The sequence below is a fragment of the Falco cherrug genome, chromosome 8, assembly GCF_023634085.1.
Source record: "Falco cherrug isolate bFalChe1 chromosome 8, bFalChe1.pri, whole genome shotgun sequence".
Classification (NCBI taxonomy): domain Eukaryota; kingdom Metazoa; phylum Chordata; class Aves; order Falconiformes; family Falconidae; genus Falco; species Falco cherrug.
In genome coordinates this window covers 63,459,244-63,482,407 of record NC_073704.1, presented here as the reverse complement: position 1 = coordinate 63,482,407, position 23,164 = coordinate 63,459,244, and the positions used below count along the sequence as shown (strand labels likewise).

Here is a 23,164-nt window from a genome sequence, read left to right as displayed (position 1 = left end):
TATCAAGGGTGCATGCAAGGGAGTGTTTAGCAAGCAGACAGAGGAGGGCTTTGTACAAACATGTCGGTTTTATTAACACTTTCATACAAAAAGCAAGATAGCTGGGGAGCATGCGCTGCGCTGAGCTGGAGGTCACAGGGCACACCAGCTGCATTTGCCAAACACCTTCGGGCACAGCTCTGCAGCCAGGCAACGTGAATACATCTGGACAGGGCAGCAACTACTGCACTGCAGTAACACAACACACTTGCGTCAAGGCTCAGGCTTGGTGTATCTCCAGCTCTCATAGTCCTCAGCCAGCCTCAGTCTGGTTCATATGTGCACAGAACTAATATTTGTAATAAGTAATTTTAGAAGAAATTAGAGTAGGTGAAGAAGCCTAAGAATAAAAGAATTTCTATGTATCCTATACATAGTATTTAATTTTCAGCCATACAGGAAAGTCTAATGACCATTAATAGAAAATAAACATCAGTGAAACATCAAGGTATTTTTTGCAATATAATAACCCTGAAAAACAAAGGTAGAAGAGCCTCAAAATTCTCTCCTCTCTCCAGCGGCAGCAGTGCCCTCCTGCCAGATGATTATCTGACCTTAGCTAAACTCAACGACAGTCTAAACCCCAGGAAGGATTTTCCCTCTGCTTTCCGGTGTTCAGGGTCACCTTCCCAGCCCAGCAGCAGACAGCCATGGTGTAGGAGAGCATTAGTCAGTGCAGGCACCAGGCTGATGCTCCTGCCAGTGCTCAGCCTCAAGCTGCCCTGCTGTGCATGGGCTGCTGCATGCGTTGGATCAGACTCCCCACTGATAGAAAATAATGTCTGCTACAGAGGGGAAAAAAACCCCAAACCATCACAAGTATCCAGCCCAGCCTCCTGCCTGCTCCCCCTCCTCTTAGGGAAGATGCTGCTGGTCCCATTTCAGTGACACCTGACTGAGCCACCATTTAATGCTGCTATTAAATCACTTTTCTCACCATCTGGTGTTTGGCTTAAGGAAGAAACCTAGTGAGCTTAATGCAGGCAATGTCCCTATTCCATCCTTGCCAGCTTACTGTCTCTCTCCTCTACTCCCAGTTGTGGGAATTGCTGCATTTCCAAGTGTTATCATATCATACTTCCTGGTTTGTGGGTTTTTTTTTCCCATAAGTGCCTTCAGCAGCTAATTGAAAGACAAAAGCATCACTGGCAACAAGCTAATCTTCAGACTAGAGAAATATTACCTGCTTAAACCCCAAAGATGCCTACTTCATCAGTGTGGCTTATCTGAACGTCTCTCTCTGTGAAAGCCAGGGTAAGGTACACAGGAAAACACAATGAAAGCAGTAGGATAATATTTTTTGTTTTCATTTTGGAATTCCCCAACCTTTTGCTTTTACTCATTAATAAAGAAGATAAACTCAGCTCGAATTATAACATGTCTTGGGTTTTCCTGCTAACAAACAAGCACTGGCAGTGCCTGTGGGACATCCGAGCCCTGCATGGCAGGAGCAGGCTGTTCCAGGGGATGGGAGGCAGCTACTGCAGCCTGGCTGTCCCAGGCTCTCCGCTCTCCCTGGCTGCCACTTACCCACCCCTCCGGCCAAAGAGAGGTTTGGGAGCAGCTCCCTGCCCTTGACGCATCCCCTTCACCCGCCGTGCTGGCAGCCGGTCTGCCCTGTGCCACTCATCTGGCTGCAAGGAACCTAGGGGACCACAGTAAGCATCCCTCCTGCCCCCATCACCCCATCCCTGTATCAGCATTGCCATCCCCTGCCCCAGCACCCCATCCTTGCACCAGCATTGCCATCCCCTGCATCCAGCACCCCATCCCTGCACCCAGCATCACCACCCCCTGCACCCAGCTGCCTGGGACGGTGCTCTCTCTGCACACTCTCACCCCAGCAGGTCACACAAGCAACTGCCAAGAGCAATTAATTTATCTTAAGTGAGCAACAAGTGAAAATGGAATGGGGTAAGTTATTTTTCCCCGATGGATAAGAACACAAACACTGAACTATGCCTCCCTCTGCTTCCAAGCAAACACCTGGTATTTCTGAATACACAAGCAGGCTGTTTCTGAACCTGTGTCAACAGAATCATCACTGAAACCGATGTTATCAAGTAAAATAACACGGTGTGTATCTACCTTACTTCTTTATCCAACAGCATTTTCTGTTTTGTCTTAAATCAACCCACATTGTTACTATTTCAGTATAGCACCTATTTACCTTCAACAAAACCAAGTTATTCAAGGGCAGAAGAAAACACCATTTTGAAGTTTCCATTCCCATTTTTTCCCTTCATCCTAAGATTGGGTTTTCCCCTTTCAAATACCAGGATTGTTCAAGCTCACTTGAAGATGCCGATTCATGTAAGAGATACATAGAGGATTTCACATGAAAGTTACAGCTACAACAGTCTGACGTGTCAAAGTGGTTCTGAGAAAATGCCTTTGCTTTCAAATGATTTAATATTATATCAGAGTTACAAATAAAAACAGACTTGTGTGCAACCTCTTCACCCAGTATATTAGACCAGTGGTGTTGGTGGTACATATACCCCTGACTCGAGTGCGAAGCGCTGTGTGAGTGTTCACAGCTCCAGGCTGACGCCGCTTGCAGCCGCCGTCAGGATTCAGCATGTTTCTGCTATTAAATCAGCCCTCAAACAACAAGCTGGGAGTTCCCATGCGACGGGAACCCGGGCTTGTGCCAGGGCATTATCTCATCCTTTGTTTTCCCCAAAGTATGAGGCAGACATTTTCCCTCTCCTCCCGCCCCGAGAGCACCGGCCGATGCCCGCGCAAGGGCTGGGTGCACGGGGGGGGGCAGGGGTCCTGACGAGAGTAGACATAGCCCATCCCACCGGCCAGGGGAGGAAGGAAGGTCGGTCACCTCCAGAACGGGAATTCTACCTCCCCAACAACAAGGCTTTAACCCCCAGTTCACAGAAATAAGTCTGGGCTATACCATGCTTTCACAAAGTTGTATATGGAAATTTCATGCACACCACCAGCCTGCTGAGAACTTAATGCAATACGCAAAGCTAATTAATCAAATGAGGAGTAATTAATCCTGAATAAAAAAAGCCCAGGCCTTCTCCACTTCCCAGAGCTCAGCCCTCAGTCAGAGGGTCAGGCTGGAAAGCTGCCGCTCCCGGGGCACACGCAGCACAAGAGGGGACCATGGCAAGGGGGAGCGGGAGCACTGACCCACCGGCCCCATCCCTCCTCCAGGAGCGACACGGGTGCTGCTGCGCTGGCTCGCTGGCACGGGGATGCCATTCCCGTGGGACAGGGCGAATGGACCGCCTGCGGGAAGTACCACTCCCTCTCCGGGCAGCCGGAGGAAACCCAGCCTGTCACCCCACATAGCTTACCTCAGCCAAGTGTCCAGGTCTGGGAGGGCTTGCATCCTATTCCAGCTCTGGCTATGTGCTGCCAATTCAATTTCTGCTGCAATTATTCTCCCACCCAGACACTTGATCTACTGTCAATTAGTGCTGATGAGGCTCTGCCCCACAGCCTGAAGCCCGTGTTTCCAGCCCTCCTGGGCCAGAAACCTGCCAATTCTGGCAGTATGGGAACGGTCAAGAAAACAAACATCCTCTCCTTTTATTAGCACCACATGGCAGTATTTTGACTAGCGAGTTCACGCTACAAGAAGCCGAAGACAGCGGGATCCCCAGAAACTGATGGACCGGGCTCTGCTCTCTCTGCCTTGCTGAGGCGGGACAGCCAGGGCCAGTGCCTGCAGCGATGCCGACACAGGGCGCACAGCCGGTGGCAAAGCCAGACTGGAGATCCCAACACATCAGCAATGATTTCATGTCTGCGTGACGGGATCCTGACTTCATGCAACGGTGCTGCTGGAGAGCACCGAGCCGCCCTCAGCATCCCCGTGGGTCCCACCGTCACCCACAACCAGGTCTGGCAGACACGAATCTTTTCGTTATTTAGGACGCAAGTTTGAATGTCACTGAATTTGTGACCTCCTCTATAGACTCCTGCTGTTAAGGGCAGACTTGTATAGTGTAACCAACTGATAACCGAAGCCTGCTTTTTTAAAACAAATGGTATTTCACGAAGGTGACCCACTAGCATCCTGTTCCATGTAATTTCTGCTGTGAACAAGCAGCTCTCTCCACTTCCAGCTTCTGCAGTTGTGAGGGCAGTTATTCCCTGCAGTCATGGCATTAATCAGTTTTAATAAGAAGGATTGATTACATTCTTGGTCTTTGCATAGGGGTTTTCCACAAAGCTCAAATGACAAACCACAACAGATTTAGAAAGAGAGGAAAGCTCATCAGCTGGTCCATACCTTCCAAATTCTCTCGCACAAAAGATAACTGCAAGCCTCGCTGCCTTCAAGACAAAGACTGCACCTAAATAAATCAAATTTAATTATAGGGTATATGCTTTCCTAGAAATTGCACAGATTTAGGCATTCTGCTTATGCTCACACATTTTGGGGCCTCTAGCAAGAATTACTGTAGTCACAAGTCAAAAGACTTTTTAGACATCTTTGCCCATTATGATGGAAAAGTTGACAGAGTAAAACCTGGAGGAAGGAAAGACATGTGCTCCACATTACTGGAAAGGCCACTTGGGGTAAAACTCTCAAAACCCTTTTCAAGGACAACCCCAAACCTATTTTTGTGATTTGAGGGCAGAATTCCAGCAGATTCCTCCCCTTTCCCCGTGTTTCAAAGCAGATTGCTTTTTTCCAGATGCGAGGAAGTGCACCTAAAGGTTGTGCATTTTGAGCCAAGCTATTACTTTACAATGAACCTTTTCTTTCTCACGATCTAATAAGTGCCTTTGCTCACAGGGGCTGAGCAAATACAGCCCCGGGTCATATGGCATCGCTCCACCAGGGACTCCAGCCACGATCCGAATCTCTGCTCCTGGGGGACAGGATGCCTGCTGCAAGGGTCTGCACTCCTGAGTGCTGACGATCACCCCTAGCATCAAGCAAATAAGAAGACACCTGCAATAACACAGGGCTTAGGACAGCTACTGGCACACGCACCCAGCAGTCAGCGTGAACCATGCTGAAGCCTCAGCCACACTCAAGGCACAGTCGGTTTGGGGAGGGAGACAAAACAACCGGCACGCCGAGGGTGCACCCACAGCAGGAGCACTCTAACGCGCGCATGGCAGCTCCCTTGCTGCCTCTCTGGGAAACCCAAAAAGCCATTAAGCAAGATGACGTGGGGATAGAGCCACTGAAAAAGACAGCAAGAGCTGGAACCTGCCATCTGTACCTGTGAACACTTGTTCGCATGCCTCTCTCAGTGCCTCGCCACAAACACATCAGCTTTACCCACCGAATACTCCCCAGATTTACACATTCTCAGTATAGGTCTGAATTCAGGAAAATCCATCTCTACCTCCTCGTTACAGTCTATGTAACTGTCTAATTTTTAAAAAGATCCATATGTAGCATATATTAATAGTCAGATTCAAATCCAATCTGCATTAAACCTCAGAAATGTTGTATCTGGCAGTGTGACTGCTGCACATTTGTTCCTCATTTAATATTATTCATAGAGTTTTGGGTACATCAAAGTCTATTAAGAAAAAATATCTGTCAGAAAAGATTGCCATAATTGATTGATGAAGCAAACGTGGCCAGAACTCAAGGCTCAAGCACACAGATCACCCTGCCCCGTCAGTCAGTGCAGGAAAGATGAGCAGACCCATGAGTCGCTCGTGTGTGATAGTGGGGTGGGTTTGCCAGTGCTGCCGCTCTGCAGTGCCGGCAGCTGCCAGCCCCTCTGCCCTCTGGTCCTGGGCAGGAACGCAAAATATTTGCAAATCCCACATGCACTGGCCAACAGATTCACAGGCGTGACTATACAGGTCTGCTCTTCGTGGGGTATGGAGAATCTCACTCCCATCCTTGTCACTTGATGGAGTTACTGCTGCCAAGGCTCTTTTCCTGGGAGGGCTGTGGGGGGACCTTGGGACCCTCATCAGGACACTCAAAAAGCCACCTCTAGAAACCAGCAGCAGAACTAAGCCAGTAGCATCCTCATGTGGGCACTTTGCAGGTGCTGGAGAAAAAGCTCTCCTGAACCAGCCCAGGCCAGAAGCCACCTTTGCGGAGAAGGAAGCCACACCAGCAGTATGTGAATACTTGGCATCAGCACACAAGCACTCCTGCCTCGCTGCAGCAGTCACGGTCTTGGTTTCTTTGTCAGCCTGATGTACTTTTGTTTTCTGAAACCTGCAGGCAGCTCTGGTGCCCCTGCCCCTGCTCTGGGAGGAGCTGGCCAACCTGCAGCACTGAGAAGGCTCAGCAGGCTTCAGTCCTGCCATGCATTCCCTCGTGTGCCCTGGGAAAGCTGGACAGAAGAAAACAACTCCAACCCATGCGCATCTGCCCTGCACCTATCCGAGGGGGAGCAAGACATCAGGAGGTCCCCTCTGCCCCATCCCCTCCTCCTGGGCTCCTCCTCATTCTCTGGCTATCCCTACTGCACCCATCATGGACCAGCACATCCAAAAACCCAACAGCTGGGTAACTCAGGCAGAAAGGGAGGAGTGAGATATGGTTCCTCTTCCCTTTGAGGAACCAAAGGAGAATTAGAGTCATCTTTGACCTCACTAACAAGCTGTTACTCAAGAGCTGGGTATGGAAGATGAAGATCTACTCAGGTCCACCCACCTCCCAGCAGCAGGGTGCTGCTGGAGACAGCCCCGGCGGGTGGAAAGGCAGGGCAGGCTGCAGGCAGGGTGCTGGCAGGAGGGTCTGGGGAAAAGGGTTGAAGACAGAGGGAAGAGGCCAGCTGCAAAACAGAGAGAAGGGAGAGAAAGGAGCAAGACGGGAGGGAAGAGGAAACCATTACCCCCCAAAAATATATCCACCATGTGAACTGAATCACAGTCACGGGACAAGGAGGGTGCGGTGGATTTTGCAAGCAGCCGAGAGGAAGGCACGTCAGCAAAGGCAGGTGCAAACAGACCCTGGGCATGCTGTGGCTCCAGGAAGGGCAGGCATCTGGCAGCTCCATTAGGAAGGCTCCATCAAAAATAATGCTGACCACGAGCTTGGTCACTGGGCTTGGGAGACCTGGTGCTGGGTGCTGCCCGCCCTGTGGCACTGCCCAGCCTCCTCATGCCACCAGCAAGCTGATTCCACAAAGCCCAGCTTGTGCAGAGGGCAATTATGGAGCTGGGTTTAAGCCAGATCAGGTCAGGGATCTGGTTCACAGAAGCCTGGGCTTTACCAGCCCAAGCAAAGCACAACAAGACCTGCATGGAAACACCTAACCAACGTGATGCTTTAAAACCATGCATAGAAACTCCTTAAGCTCTGGAAGGACTGCAGGCAGAGCAGAGGGGTTTCCAGATATGGATCTCCTTCCTCCAGAAAAGCCAGGCTGGAAGGGCAGCCTGTGTGCTGGGCTGCTGCCATACCTGTGGCTCCGGCTCTACGTTGATCCGGTACGCTTGAGCCTTGCCATCTTCCAGAACAGGAGGTGACCAGGTCTTCCCTTCAGTTCTGCAATGGGAAATTAAGTAAACTCAACTTACATTAGTTTAAAAAAACCCCAAACCCAAAATCAAAGCAGCAACACACCAAACAACAAAAAAATCCAGACTTCTTAAAAAAACCCAAACAACAACTGACAAAAACCCACCAAACCATACATGTAGTATATAGGCTTGCCAAAGAATTAATGTATACATGTGTTTGCCTAAAATTATCCTCAGAAATACTACAGTGGTAAACAGAGAAAATGCCAATTCTGTGTTATTAAAACCATGAAGCGCAAAACTATTCTTGAACTACAGGCTCCTGCTTAGCGTGGAGTTTAAGATACAAATTTATTTCAGTTCAAGAAATCAGTAGACAGGCTTGTGGTGGTTCTTGTTTTACATACTGCTGGCTTTGCCCCTTTATTCTGGCCCTGAATCCTGAAATATACTCCGAATGCGTGCATGTGTGTATGTATATATATATGTATGCATGTAATCCCTGGCAGGCCCGTATACTAGACCACAGCAGAAATCGTACAAATGCCTTTCAGGGAGAAGGCTTATGCAACCCTGTATGAATCATCTTGACCCTTTCAGCAGGTGCCAGATAGAGGAAGCCCTACAAATACAGTTTCCATTCACAAATGCATCTTCAGTCCTGCCAAGCCAGAGCAGGATGCTACCACTATCCAAAGATTTTTCCATGTGCCTGATCATTTTTTCCCCACAAAGGTACGTGGGGCACGGCCGGGACAAGATCTCCAGCGTGGCTGTCCTCTCCAGCACTCAGGGCACGAGGGAGCTGCGGGGCTCAGGTGAGGTCCAGCAGGGACATACACAGGCTTCTCTGGGTGCTGAGAGGTTGACTGAGGAGATGGAAACTACGCAAAGTATAAGATAAATTCTTCACATGCAAACTGTTCTGTTTACCATCACAATCCGCATATGTACCACTTAATGAAAACAGCTCTTGTTTGATAGGCACAGATCGCTGGCTGCGGCCAGGTGTCCTCTGCTGGACGCTGGCCCCTGCCACACACCACGTTCAGCTCTAGTTTAATGATCTGCAGAGTCCAAGTTTGAAAAATAAGGAGCGTGGTTTTAAACCAGGAACTCCTGAGGTGATATTTTACCTTTGCTATTTTGCCTCTAAACCAGTCTGTGTACAGACCTACCTTTCCAAACTCAGGGTCCAACCCAAACCCTCTCAAAAGCAAAGGCTCCCACCGTCTGTAACGCACTTCGGATCCATCCCCTGAGGAGTTCAGCTTTTTTTGTTCCAAACCACTATTCAGTACTACCATCACAGCTTTTTCAACAGGGGATAACATACTCTTTCTCATAGCTAGATGTCTTGTTCTGATAAGTTATCTTTACTGTAATTATTTGATTTTAAGTGGGGGAATTCACTTTAAGATGGTCTTTCCAGCTGTTTTTGGTGGGACAAAAGAAGCCGCCCTTCCCAGGAATGGCAGCCTTCCTAGCAATCCCGACTTGCTTTGTGCCATGATCCAGTGCTGTGTATATCACTTCCACATTGAAAGTTTCATCTGGAGGCCCAGAACAATGAAAATGCCTAATTACATTGGCAGCAAGCATCATTATTATTTCCGTGCTTTTTTTCCCCGTGCACTGAATCAGCCCGATGTGTGCTCACGCTGCCGCTGAGAAGGGGCAGTTACGACATTCCTCTTTGCTCAGCTCTGGAGCCCGCATGCCAAACACAGCTTAAAGGATCCCTGAAGACTTCAATTTGCCAGTAAACAAGAACTGAGATTCAGAAAGTGATTCTGATTGCAGAAGATAAGAGCGATAGCAGTAAATTTGCTCTGCATGAAGCTACGGCGTTCATTCACCGGTACTGCCAGCACATTCTAGTTGGAATTTCCCAGGTCCCCACATCCCTGACAAACAAAAATCACACCATCTGTGCCAGAAAGCAGCTAAACTTGTGTTTTCAAAGAGCCATTATAGGTGCCTTTACACTTAATGAAAGACACGGCCAGACTTTGGTTTGTGTATAGAATGACAGAATGGTTTGGGTTGGAAGGGACTTTAAAGATCACCTAGTTTCACCCCCCTGCCACGGACAGGGACACTGGCCACTAGCCCAGGCTGCCCCTAGCCCTGTCCAGCCTGGCCTGGAAGCCCATTCATAGTCAGTAGGCTTCACCATCAATTCTTTAGAGCAAACAGAAGTCCTTGGTATGAGCCAGGCAGCCTCATACAGCTCCCAGCGATGGCCGGAGCAATGCCAGACTCACCTCAGCCACAGCTTCCACTTGAATACTCTGAAATTAAGCACAATTTAGGTTCTGTTTGGTCCTTCTAAAGGCAAAGCAAAGGGGTACGGAAGAAACAGGAGCCTCAGCAAATAGAAATGCAAGTTGTAAGTTTGATGAGATTTCTGCTTACACAAGGAGACTCCTTTTCTGCAGGAACAGCAGAATATGAGGTAATCAGAAATAATTAAGAGATGACTCTGAGTACGATGCCATGGGCAGCTACTGGAGAAGGGGCTGATGCTCCGAGGAGCTGACACCCCTGTGCCCCCGGCAGGACCAGCAGCACAGGGGGTCCCCTGCAGCCCCCCAGGACAGGGGAGCCGAGCCAGCCCTGGAGCAGTGGGGACCATGGGCTCAGCACGGCCACCCCAACCCACTCTGGCAGCAGGTTCACGCTGCCAACAGTCAGATCTTTGTGTTTAGGCAACAGCAAAAACTAATCACACTTTTCTAACGTAATGGGTGTGAGATCAGACATCACGCTCAAATGTTCCAAGTCGTTTAACTTACGGCTCAAGGACAGGAAAAGTGTTTTCAGATGTGTTGTAGGGGATTAAAGTCAGCTATGTGGAAATCATTACCCTGTGCTAGCAACACTCTGCCATATTTTAATGGCTGCTAGGACAATCCTAAGAAAAATAACTTGACCGAGGTCAGTGCTGGGCCTTCAACATGGGGCTTCGTGGGAAACAGACCTGTTAACAAGACAGAACTAAAAAAAAAAAAAAAAAAAGTTGCAGACACCTTTTATCCCACCATTTGTTTTCTAAAAGTCTCAACATCATTCTCAAAAGATTACTTGCATATGCTCACATATTTTACCAGAGTGTTTTTTCACCTGGTAATGATCTGCAAGTCTTGCTCTTTACATTTGTAGAGGTGCTTTTAAGTTGCAAGATTTCCAGGGTCTTACTGAATTTCTAATTTCTCCATCCCCTTATAAACTAACATTTAGCACTTGGCAAAGTGCCAGACCCGACCCAGGACGCTGCCGCCTGCCATTGTGCAGCCATGCAGGTATGAGCGGTGACAGCGATGCGACCCTCCAGAACAACCACATCCCTGTACTTCACACCAGTCTGTACGGTCCCTTCTGAGGTGGGGGGTGACTCCAGGTTCCTTCCATCTCCAGAATGCTATCCGCCTCCCATCATGGCACAGCACTATGGTCACAACTGATCTTTATCATCGGTACGCCCATTAGCCTTCTAGCAGCTGAACTCAGTCTAGAAGCAGCTACAGCTGATTGTAGAGGGCTGAAGCTGCGTTAATTAGCATTGATAATATCCAGCTGTGGTTGGCTTCAGGGGTGGTGGGTTGGCTGATGTAGATAAGGTGCAGCTGTGGCTGGTTCTGTGAAGAGGTTGGGTAGCCAGTGAAGAGAGAGGAGGAAGAAGCAGAGAGAAGAGAGAGAGAGAGAGAACGTGTGCCTGGGGTGAGGAGTACTAGGAGAAGGCAGCAGAGGGACTGGCATGAAGAGTATGTTGGTATGAGATGGTAAAAGACCTTGTTGCAGCCGGCTGGTTTGGAGAGTGCTGTGACAGCTGATGCTTCTAATTCATTGAATAGTTTGGGCTGGAAGGGACCTTGAAGACCACCCAGCCCAACCCCCTGCCACAGGCAGGGACACCGGCCACCAGCCCAGGTTGCCCCCAGCCCCGTCCAGCCTGGCCTTGGGCACTGCCAGGGATGGGGCACCCACAGCTGCTCTGGGCAGCCCGTGCCAGCGCCTCACCGCCCTCACAGGGAAGGATTTCTTCCTAACATCTCGTCTAAACCTCCCCTCTTTCGGTTTGCAGCTCCCCAGGATTGTGAACCTCGCCATGACAACTGCACGGCATTGGATGCATCCCTGCAGTGATGCAGGCAGGGGCTGATGTAGCTGAGCTCTGCTGACACCCTGATGGACCCAGCTCATCCAGGCTATGTGAAAGAGCAGCTGCAGGTTTTCTCCTTCATTCCTCTTGGCTGAAACCATTGCTGTGTATCGAGGCTCTGGAAAGATGCCGGTTTTCCTCTCTATTAGTCCTTGAGGAGCTCTGGAGGGGAAGCTGTGATTCACTTTTCCAGTTGTACTTTTACTGGAAACTTGAGAACATCATACATTGTCATCCTTCCCATCTTCCAGCAGCGTGCCTGTGCTGCTCGCAGCAAACGGACCCCACAAAACCTCCATGGGCTGTGGGAGGCAGGAGAGGGGGTCAGAAGAACACTAACTATGTGAGGTTCCAGGGACTTTTGGGGCTATATGTCCAGCAGACTCATTACTGGGCTTTCTCCCATAGAAACTTCCAGAGAAGCTCTATCTCTGTACAGAAAGCAGGAGAAAATTGAAAACTTTTATATGCAAATTTTCCAAGTAGACTCAGCAAAACTGTAACGGTGCATCGGTCCATGAGGGCTCCCTGCACGCTGCTCATCCCCTGGGAAGGGGGTTTTGGTTATCCATCCTGCAGCAGGGCACAGCACACGGCTGCAAGCCTCACTGCCCTTCTGCACTTGGCCTTTGTCACTCGGTCTCAAGCAAACGAGAACAAATTTGATCCACACTGCGAGTGCAGTGCTGGACATCACTGCTGTCTGTAAAGCAATGTGGGTTTCCCAGCCCATGCATGCTGCCTTGCTTCCTTCTCAGCCCCTCGTCCTCCCTCTGCCAGGGTTGCCCAGAGCAAAACAGCCCCTAGAGCTGGGCAGGGGGTTCCACAGCTGCTCTTTAGAAAGAAGAGTTACCATCTCTGAAACACCTTCCCTCCGTAGGCAAAGGCCATTCCTGCAGCCCGCACACCAGATGGAGGGGGAAGAAACCACTTCCAGGATTTGCTTTAGATGGAAGGAACCAAAGCTGAACCTTTGAGGATAGATGCTTTGACACCACAGTCAGAAAATAAATACAATGCAGCTAGCCAGGGGCCCTTGGTTGTGCCTGGGGCCAGGCAGGTGCTGTCAGCCCCCCAGCACCCATCTGGCCCCATGCACAAACAGCCTGTATTATTACCCAAAGAAAGGGCCGTAGTTGGATTGGACTGAGAAGAACAGCATCAAAATAATTACGATTATTATTTAAAAAAAAAAAAAAGTCTCACAACACGCATTAATTCCTCCCTGCAAATCACAGGAGTATGAACATGTTACTCGAGCCAGGGACCTCTTGCTCCCCAGCACACTTTGTGCCTGATTAATAAATTCCTTATTTGTGCAACCTAGAGACAACTTTGCAGTCATAAAAAAGAACAAGTTTTACCATGGGATCAACCTTAACCACACATTTAAATTATTCAAAACTCTGAAACCCTTGGCCACCAGTCAAATACATACATTTAGTGACTAACTACCAAGATCTCCACACCACGTCTCTGTGAGCAATAATTCACAGGGCTGCTTGACAGCCGGGATCCTCTCCACCCAGCTGCCACCCACCTGCCCTTGCCCTCCCTTGCAGGTACCAGTAAGGCAGGCGAAGCAGACCCTGCGCTACCTTGGCTTGGGATTCAGCAGCTGGGAAGACGATGCTGGAACAGGCTGCCTGATTTATCAGCAGGGCATCCCAGACCATCCCACTCAAATCTCCATCAGCGCCACCGCCGCCTCCCCCCACAGCCCAGGTGCCAGGCACTGCTCCAGCCTTACTAAGCTCAGCTGAACTCCTGGCCTCACATCTTGGAGCTGTTAGCCACGACCTGACCGCCCACCCCCTTGTTACAGGGATGCGGAGGTAATTCCTCACACGTTACACCAGTACCCACACGAGCATTGGTTACATAAATCGACTCCTTTCATGAGCTGATGAGGATTTTCCTCTACTCCCTTTCGGAACAGTAAAGCTACTGTGCTGCTCTGCCTTCCACAGCACCACTGCCCAGAAACAGCCCTGCGCATCTCTGGGCAAAACGGGACCTAGCAAAGCTGGGGACAAAACTCCCATTAACGTCAGGGGGCATAGGGGTCCAGCCCAGAAAGGCATCAAGAGAACAGGGGTGTGAAGAAGGAGGGAGAACCACCCCAAGAGCTCTTAAAGTCCTTGATAAAGGATGGAGTAGAGATTTTTTTTTTTTTTTTTTTTTTTTTTTTTTTTTTTTTTTAAAGAAATGCATGTTAGTACAGCCTGAGAGCAGAGGCAGCCTCCCAGACACCAACACCGGCTCTGGGGCTGCAGGGGACATGGGAGAGCCACAGAGCCCAGCACACCTGAAAAGCTGTAACATCCCCTTCCCAGCAGTTTTCCCGGGGGGGGGGGCTTGGGGCCAGCTCCCACAGGAAGGATGCAGCACAAACTTTCATGCTCCCAGCTGGCAGATGACAAAAGCTTCAGGAAAAAAAGCTTTCAGACTTGCCTTCCCCCTCTGGCACAGATGGGCAGGTCTGGACAGTGCTGCCAAGGGCTTTCCAGCAGTGTGCGTCAGTGGGAACAGCATCAGTGGTGCCACAAGGTCTCCTGTCCAGCACCTGAGGTCCTTCGGGTGCTCAACTCTCAGTTCTCAAGCAGTGGCTTCAGCAGAGCACAGCTCCAACCCAATTTTAGGGCTGCAGCGTAACCACAAGAGATGTTAATATTCAAAGGAGCTGGGAAGGCTTTCTTTAAAAGAGTTAAGAAAATACACAGTAATATGTAAGCAAGAGCAGGGCAAGCTGCACTGCCACGCTGGTTATCTCTGAGCCCTAGGCTCGTTGTGTGCACTTGACTGGACACTGACTGTCTTCCAGGGCAAGAAAGGGTTGATTGCAAGAAAAAAATACTGATTTTAATGCACAAGTACTTGTTCACATGAACATACATTGCTAGAGAAAATCCAGATGCAATTTATCAAGCCCGTGTTGCTGGATCCTTTGCTACTGTTAGGAAACAAACCAGCTTTTCCATCCAAGGTGACCACTGCTGGGAGGCAGAACGCCCAGGCTCTGCCAGCTTCTCACCATGCTGTGTGCTTTGCTGCTGATGCCCTCCAGACACCGCCTCTCTCAGCCACCCCAGAATTACATCAAAGACCAGACGCAGAGCTTTCCCAGAGCTACCTCCTCAGCACCGCATGCCCAGCCCTAGCGATCATAACCAGTCCAGGGAACTGGAGTGCCCCAAGGAGAGAAAACAGATGCTTCTCCAGTTTCCCAGGAGCTGTCGTGCAATGGTGCCAGATACACCAGGGAATGATGTGGCTTCTTTCTGCCAACACAGCCATATTCCTTGCACCATGGATCTTTCTGCTGCCTCAAAAAATCACTTCTCCAGACATCCCAGTTGACCCCCCCCAGCTCCCTCTGGAGCTCAGTGCAGGTCCCGGCAAGCAAAACCATAGCAGATGTGCTTCCCAACAGCTGGCATGGTCCTCTGGCCAGCAGAGCCACAAGGAGGAGTGCTCTGGGTGCTGCTTTCCATTACAGTGTTTGGAAATTACATGTTCACGTTTGATCTCAAACTCAAGCTTTTCTCCTTCCAGATTGGCTTAAATGAACAGATTCTACCATGCAGCCGTGTAAGAGAAAAACCATCAGACCCAGTGTGACGTTCCTAATGACAGACTGTGCTAATGACCAACATGCTGATCTATTTGCAGTCCATCCACATCATCACGCCTGACTGTGGCCAAAGTTTGCATCGCAACAGAAATCCCACTTACTTCAGTTGTTTCCTCCCCGAGTATTGGGGAGAGAAATTGCCTGCACTTCATGGGAAAGTTTTACGCTCCCATTGTTTATTCTACCCACAAAGACCCACAGTCCTCCTGGCTCCTTACTTGTTTCTCCACCGGTGCATCCAAATGTCTTAATGAGGCAAATTTTGTAAATGGGATAATTAGCATCTCTTCCCATCAAATGCCATGGGTACTCTGCATCCCTGACACCTCCGAAACCCAGACGGGCCATGCTGGTCTCAGGACATCCTGTCAGACCACACAGCAACTCCCTCTCCTTGTGTTCCCCCCATTTCGATTTTCCTACTGAACTTTCCAGTCAAAGAGCATTTACCGACCACAGTTTGAAAACAAAAACAATCTTGTTCTCTGTCATGGTAACGCATAATGTCAAGGGTTCACAGAGAAAGGGCACAGGACGGAAGAAGCCCAGAGGGCACCAAGGGCTGGAAGCCCTTCGCTGCCAGGCTCACTGCCCTCCCTTGGCACACACGCCCAGCTGGAGGGAGCCAGCTTCAGCAGAACAGAATTAACATCAAATTTCATATGTCTTCACTAAGAGAAATAAAACAAACAAGCTCGTTATTTCAAATATATTCCAGACAAACACACTTTAAGAAAAAATTTCCTTACATTGATTTGCAAGCTATGTTTTGTTGAAGGCAGCTTACAGAGACAGACACTGCTTGGAGAGCATGCTCTTGCCCGAGGGAGATGATGCTAATCCACACCTCTGCGTGGGGCTTTCCTGGAGCTCAGCCTCGCAGGGAGCCCAGGCCAGTGACCCGCAGCTATTGCAAACCGCAGCTGCTGGACGTGCGCAGAGACAGTGCAATCCCCTGCTGCTGCCCCGGGACACGGCTCCCTTGCCAGCAGCTCCCGGCACAGGGATCTGCTCACACCGAGGATGACAAACAGCTGGGCAGAGCTGTCTGGATCCAACAGGTCACTCGGGAAAGAGGAGAGAGATCCAAGAACCATGTAGCTTTGGGCTGAACTAAGAACAGACTAATAAAGCATTACTGGAGCTGCTGTCCTTAGTGTCAAAAAAATAAACGATTCAGTTTTCCCTATTGAGAGAAAGGCCACTCTCATGGGCTTCTCTGGGCACAGCCAACGTCTGTTTTTCTCTTGGAGGAGCCACCTCATCGACCCAACAGTGCAATTTCCTCCCGAGAGGAGCCACTCCTTCCCAACAGCTCCCCTCCATCACCAGCTCCTGTCTGCTCCAGTCTTGCAGAAGCCTGCACATTTATTTTTGCCTGTCAGATACAAGAGCCTTCAAAATCTGCATTTCTGAAGGCTAAGTCCTGACAAAACTGCTGCAACCCTCTTGCCTAGCAAAGCCCAGGCCACCTCACCCATGAACCCTGCACCGCTGCAAGGCTGTGGGCCATCACCAGCGACCGCTGCTACAGAGAGCCCACTGCCCCTCCGGGCACGTTGCACGGTCTCACAGTTAGAAATGCCACCCTCACTAGGTGTCCTTAGGCAAACCCAGCCTGAAGCCACAGACCCTCCTGCTGCCAGAAGTCTTCCACACAGCAGCTTCCATATCACCACGAAGTCGTTAATGACCATTTCTGTGCCTGAGGGAAACTAGACAGAACATCCGTAATCCCACCAAGGCACATACCAGCACTGCTGGGACCTCTGCCCGCTCCTCTCGCGGTGGAGCCCTGCCGTGCCAGTGTGACGCAACCCCTGCCCTGTGTCCGTGCAAGGTCACCTCTTAGGAGAGGAGATGCGCTTTCACAGAGATACTGCTGACACCACATACACTGACCTGGCAGCTACCACCACCAGTACGGTCACAGCTGCTTCCAGCAGGATCCAAGCACCTCTTCCTAAGTGTGAGGACCAGCTGGACACCGGCAGAAAGCCGGGCACGTACAGTGTGCCACCCACAGAGGGGGAGCACTCAAGGGTCCCACCTCAGCCACAAAACAAACCAAATGCCAGTTAATACTGGTGGCTAAAATGAGGTGTAAAAGTGGGAATTCAGCCCGTGAATTCACACAGTGGAAACACTCGTACGTGAAAGCAAAGCGCTGCCATGCTGCAGGTGGAAGCTCTTTTCAGCAAAACTTTATTCTAACTCCTGATGAAGCTGTTCTGCTCACTGAAAGCTTCCATCACTACACGAGGATTTCCACCTCTTCCAAGGAGAGCTCCACCAGCCTGTGGACAGCCAGGAAGGGAACCCTGGTCCTGCCCTGGGTACAGCCCCATCTGGGGTGGAAGACCATCCACATCTCCCTAAAGCTGCTCCAAATGGCAAGCCAAATGACCACCCTACTTGGCTATGGGAAATTCTGCCTGCACGAAGGGTTTTCTTGTTTTTCTTTTTTTCTTTCTTTCCTAATGCTGAAGCCACATCATCCCTATGGCACAGGCTGAGCTCGGGGACTCTGCATCAGCCGGGTGGCTCGGCCACCACTGATGAGCCATGAGGAGCCAGCGAGCCTGTGCTCCATTTACAGCAGCGCTCCTTCCCCGCTGCCCAGGCTTCCAGTCAGAAACTACATGTTTTCCAAGAGAAGTATAAACAGTAAGTGATAGCTCTTTATAGCAGGAAATGCCTTTTTAATCTGAAGTCAAAAATTGTATACACTTATTTAAACCTATTACAGATAGCACTGGGCATTTGTGAGCCTTATAAGGAGCACTCATTCTGCCTGGATAACCTGTGGTTCATGCTAGGAACCTTCAGCTACAGAATTCATTCCAATGGAAAGCAAAAAAAGGCCAAGCTTTCATTTTGCTCTGAAATATTCTAAAAATGTTAATTTCGCAGGACCTTCAAATGCCTATTCATTGAACAGATGTTTAGGAAAACGATAAGTGGATGTTAACTAAGTGGGAGGCTTTGCCCAAAGGAGATTTCAATCCCAGTACTATTCTTGCTCGAGTCAATAAAACCTCCCTTGGGTTGAAGGATCTGACCCAGCTCACAGCCTGGATAAGCCTTGCAAGGTACGAATGATAATACACACATATACATGAACTGAACCCGTTTTTTTGTGTCAATGACATTTTAAAAATAATTTTGTTTTACTGTACTTAAAAATGCAGAACAATTACAGAGACCATGGGCATGCACCAAGAACTGAGCCTAAGGGCGCAACCACGCCAGGGCCAGCTGCAAGCCTTCTGCGGAGGCCAAGCAAAGCTGACCCCAAAGCACCTCAAACAGAAGAGGACCTACCTGTTCAGGGAAAGCAGCAGTTGGTCCATGCATGCTTTGATCTTGTTTTGAGCTTCTAGGTGTGTCATGTTCTCCGTGCTCTCTCCATTAATTGCCAGAATAATATCTCCTGCGCACAGGTTTGCCATGGCTGCTTTACTGCCGGGGTTAATCTAGGCAAGGAAAAAGAAAAGGGTTACTTAAAAGTGATCAGTTTTTAAAGAGTTTCTTGGAATAAGCAGCAGATAAAAGGAACAGTTATTTCTGGAGAAGATAGGTGTTTTGCCTACACCGATGGCATCTACCAGATGTTGGATGTCAGAGCCAGGGCGCTCGGGCCATCGCCTACAACAGTGCTCTTAAATAGAGATTTCTGTCAACCCCAGTCAGTGTGTGACCAGATCCTCTCTTCAGATTCGCCTCTTGCTTGAAATAATGCGATACCCTCTTTCCAGAGGGATCCTTTACACTCCTTTGGCTTGCAGGCCTTAAATCACGCTACAAGAATCAGTCCCTAAAGAGCACGTGAAACCTTCCTCTTTGGATAACTATGTAATTAGAAGATGAGCACAGTCACCCTAATTGCTTCCTGCAAAGAGGTTATATTTGACATCAGTTTTTCCTGACTGTTGTTCAACTGACTTGTCTCCTTCTAGCCCTGCATGGAATATCATGCTGCTCGTTAAGTCTCCACAGCTCTTTCCTTTTGGTTTTGTAGGAACGCCAGAACCTTATAAAACTCGTAACTTCTTTCCTGAGGAACTAATGACAGATCCAGGTACTGTTTGTGGCCAGCCATAAGACCAATCCTGCCACCCATAAAAAAGAGTTCCTCGAGAAATTACCATTTCGTTTACATCAGCCCAAATGTGGTTTTAATTTTTGCAATAATATAAAAATGATGCAAGGCATAGGCAGGACAGGTAAATGTGTCTGTTTAAACTCTTAATAGCTATGTGCTTGCCCTCTAATTTCCTCTTCAGTCATTCAGAGGATCTGCTAACGCTCCGCTAACCAACCACATGGTTTATCGAGTGAGAAAGTACAGTGAGTCTGACTTTGGTTACTCCTGTCCCCCCACATTTAGAGTGTGATGGTGCTTTGATTCTGCTTGCTCATGACTTACAGGGCTATAATCCCGTCTCTGGCAATGCATCTGCTCTGTCACACCCCGCTTGAAAGATCTGAGCAACTGCTCTGTGCTGCCTCTCCCCTTGGACGTGGCTTACATGGGTCCACAGTGGCAACCAGATGCTGACAAACCAGGTAGGGTTTTTTGGACAGTTTGAGACCAAGCGGTGCCCACAAGCCCCGCCCCCCCGCCCCCGCCCACCGCAGGCCACCATTAAACTGGCAGTCTTTTAGAAAAAAGGCATGCACGCATCCCTGTTTCCATCTTGATTTGCTTTCTCCACATCTGTTTTCATAGGAAATTTGAAGAGGATTTAGTCCTACCACCAAAGCCCTTCATGGATCGCACCGCAGCTGCTCACAGGGCTGTGAGAGGTGTAACACAGACCTGCTGCACCGCTCCCCGCGTGACTACAGCCACCAAAACCACCGAAACACGAACCTGAAGGTGTGTGGGGAGCTCCAAACCACTTCTTACATTTAAGTAGAACTGGCAGCCTGAATTAAGGCTTTTGTTGCATTGTCAGAGTGAATCAGCATTTGCCATTTGCTCTTCAATAGTTTCAGCCAGGCTTTTTCGCTCTAAAAAACCTGCCAGGCCAACTCCTTCCCTGCTCCTGGGCTTCCCTGCAGCTCGGCTCAGAGCAGACACAGGAGGCCTTTCTGAACAGGGTACACGTTAGCTGTAGAGCCCTGACACGGGACGCTTCAACCCCAGAAAGGTTCATTTTTTCCCTGGCATGCATTTGTCCTGTTGGGTACTTTTGAATCTGTATAAGAAGATGTGGCATTCGCAGAGCATCAGGGTCCTCCTACAGCCACCAAAGCTGCCAGACCCACCAGAAAGTCAACCAGAAGCTCAACCACCACCTCCAAGGAGGCATCTCCATGCGTTTGCCTGTTATTAACTGCTTCCCTCGGTGCTCGCCCTGCAGCTCTGGCTGCCAGCGGGCTCTTGGAATAACCGACCTTCAGTTTGACCCAGGACAGCTGTATTTTGTTCTTGCCTATCCAATGCTGTCTAAATGTCCGATGGATTTGTTTCCCCCCTGCACTGATCTTCACCAGATTGTAGCGTCCTTGGAGAATAAGCTGATCATAAATGGAGCTCTTAGCTGTTTCCTATTTTTAGATTCTGGTTTATTTCAAATTGTTTTGGCAGTATCTTCATATTAGCATTTCATGCTAGCCGTGGAGATGACTGAGGGTTTGAAATAGAGCTGTACTCCAAGAACTCATTAATTTGAGATACAGCACCAGTGTCATGGCAGCTTGGGAGTCAGTATTACAGTGTCTGTCAGGTCCCAAGTTTGTATTTTCGTGAATAGTGTTTAAAACACTGCAAAGCGAGTTTTCCTAACTCACAGCTGTGCAAAGCCATTGACACCAAACATGCCACAGAAAGCCCTACGAACTTGGTTATGGGTCAGGGCTGTGCATGAATCCTCATGCAAGGGTCCTACCTGCTTCGCACCATGCAGATCCATGCAGACAGCCTACTACAAAACCAGCATCTCCATAAGAACAAGGATGCAATTTTAAATATAGCATGTTTTGTAAGAGTGTCTATGCTTGGAGTGAAACATCCAAGAAAAATGACCCTGTCTATGCTTGGAGCAAAATATCCAAGACAGATAACTCTCTACTGTCCATGGAAATGAACAAATACACAAGGAAGGAGCTGGAGGGATCTCGGTGTCTTGTTCAGGCAGCACTCGTGCCCAGCAGCAATCAACTCAACCCAGAATGCTCCTCAACCAGCCTCTCTTCTCTACAAAGGCCAGCTACTGCCCAAGGGCTGCTGAGCATCTACCATTATAAACAAATACAGAATTTTTTGTTCAAGCGATAAGCCTTGTTTGAATATTAGTCGTTTCTCCAGGGCTATGGCTCTATGCAATGTAATTACAGCTGCGTGCGTTGCCCATGGGTGCCAGGTCTCTCCAGGGCAGTGACTTTAAAGGCCAGCAGTGCACAGAGGTTTTACCGGAGGCACTCCTGCTCACTCCCCTCCAGAGGGGCCGGGGGGCTGCCGTGAGCAATAACTGCCACGTGCACGGTGTGAATGAAGCGCACACGGATTTGAGTGTAGCTGGACATGTTATGAAGTTAAAAATGCTGCAAAGAAAACCTGTGCCGAGGCACTGGACCCCTGGGTTCTTGAAAGGGGCCTCCAAAGGCACTGAGGTTTGAGGATAGGATAGGCTTAAGAAAAACAGCCATAAGATTTTTTGTTTGCTTGGTTTTGACATTAGCCATCAGCACTAGGAACAAACAGTTTTAAAAATCAAGGCTGAATGAACATAGACCAAGACCAGACCAAGGGATACGTAACCCAGGGTGGTGTGAGCGATCTCCCCGGGACAAGGACAAGCCTTGTCTCCCCACGCCACACTGTCTTTCTACGGGCAATGCCGAGTACCCTAAAGCAGTGTCCCAGCTCACGCGCTGGGGCTGAACACGGGCTCCTGCTGCACCCTGCATGTGCCATGCCTCGTCTTGCCCACGCTGGGCACCTGCCAGGATCTGGGCTGTTTGTTTGCTTTTCTCCAGTGAAGAGCTCAAGTGGGGCAATTACATGCTAGCAAGGAGCCAGCCCGGTCCCTCACACCCTGCTAACCCCGGGGGCTAACCCCACGCGGCTGCCGGTGTTTCAGGGATGGAGCAAGGTGCTGGTGGAGAATTACATGGGTGGATGGGGTGGTCTGAGCCCCTACAGATATCACTCCCTGTGAGGCCACGCAGCTCCCAAAGGGCCCTGCTCATGCTGTGGGGTGACAGCAACCTCAGTACACGTTCAGAGCAGTCAAGCGTATAGCACTGAGAGCCAAACCCACCACAAACACCACAGGCTTGAAGAAACATAAATATTTTTATTAAGGTTCCCCTAAAGGTTTTTCTTTTTTCAACTAGACAAGAATCCTGCCTCATTTGGAAGCTCTGAGCTCGCAAAGCTACAAATTTACACAGCAACGAAGCAGCACTGATGTGAACTCCTGGCCATCAGCTAACTTACACTGCTAGTTATTGTTGCCCTGCACTTGAAGATACTTTCACACCAATATAAATTCAAAGCCAGCTGATGGGAGACTTGGGGTGAAGTTGCACAAGACAGCCTAGGCAACCCCATAGCTTGCCCACGAGAGGGTAGAGGACTTTCTGCACCTTCCTGCTCCTGGGTGCCAGCCCTGGTGCTCAGCAGGTTGAAGCACAGCCTGGAATGCAATAGAATCACAGAATCATTGAGGTTGGAAAAGACCTTTGAGATCATCGAGTCCAGCCACTAACCCAGCACTGCCAAGCCCGCCACTAACCCACGGCCCCAAGCACTGCACCTGTGTGTTTTTTAAACACCTCCAGGGATGGTGACTCCACCACCTCCCTGGGCAGCCTGTTCCAATGCTTGACCATCCTTTCTGTGAAGAAATTTTTCCCAATATCCCATCTAAACCTCCCCTGGTGTGGTT

The 23,164-nt window shown here is 49.5% G+C and overlaps 1 protein-coding gene across 1 annotated transcript in view; it reads right to left on the bottom strand.

The window, feature by feature from the left end:
- Nucleotides 1-23,164, bottom strand: part of PDLIM4 (PDZ and LIM domain 4) — a 54,194-nt gene that overhangs the window by 20,433 nt on the left and 10,597 nt on the right. The window contains exons 2-3 of the mRNA XM_055719132.1: nt 18,588-18,739; nt 7,405-7,489 (exon numbers count right to left, since the gene is read on the bottom strand). Of these exons, the coding sequence (XP_055575107.1) occupies nt 7,405-7,489; nt 18,588-18,739 (237 nt within the window). The remainder of the gene's footprint in view (nt 1-7,404; nt 7,490-18,587; nt 18,740-23,164) is intronic.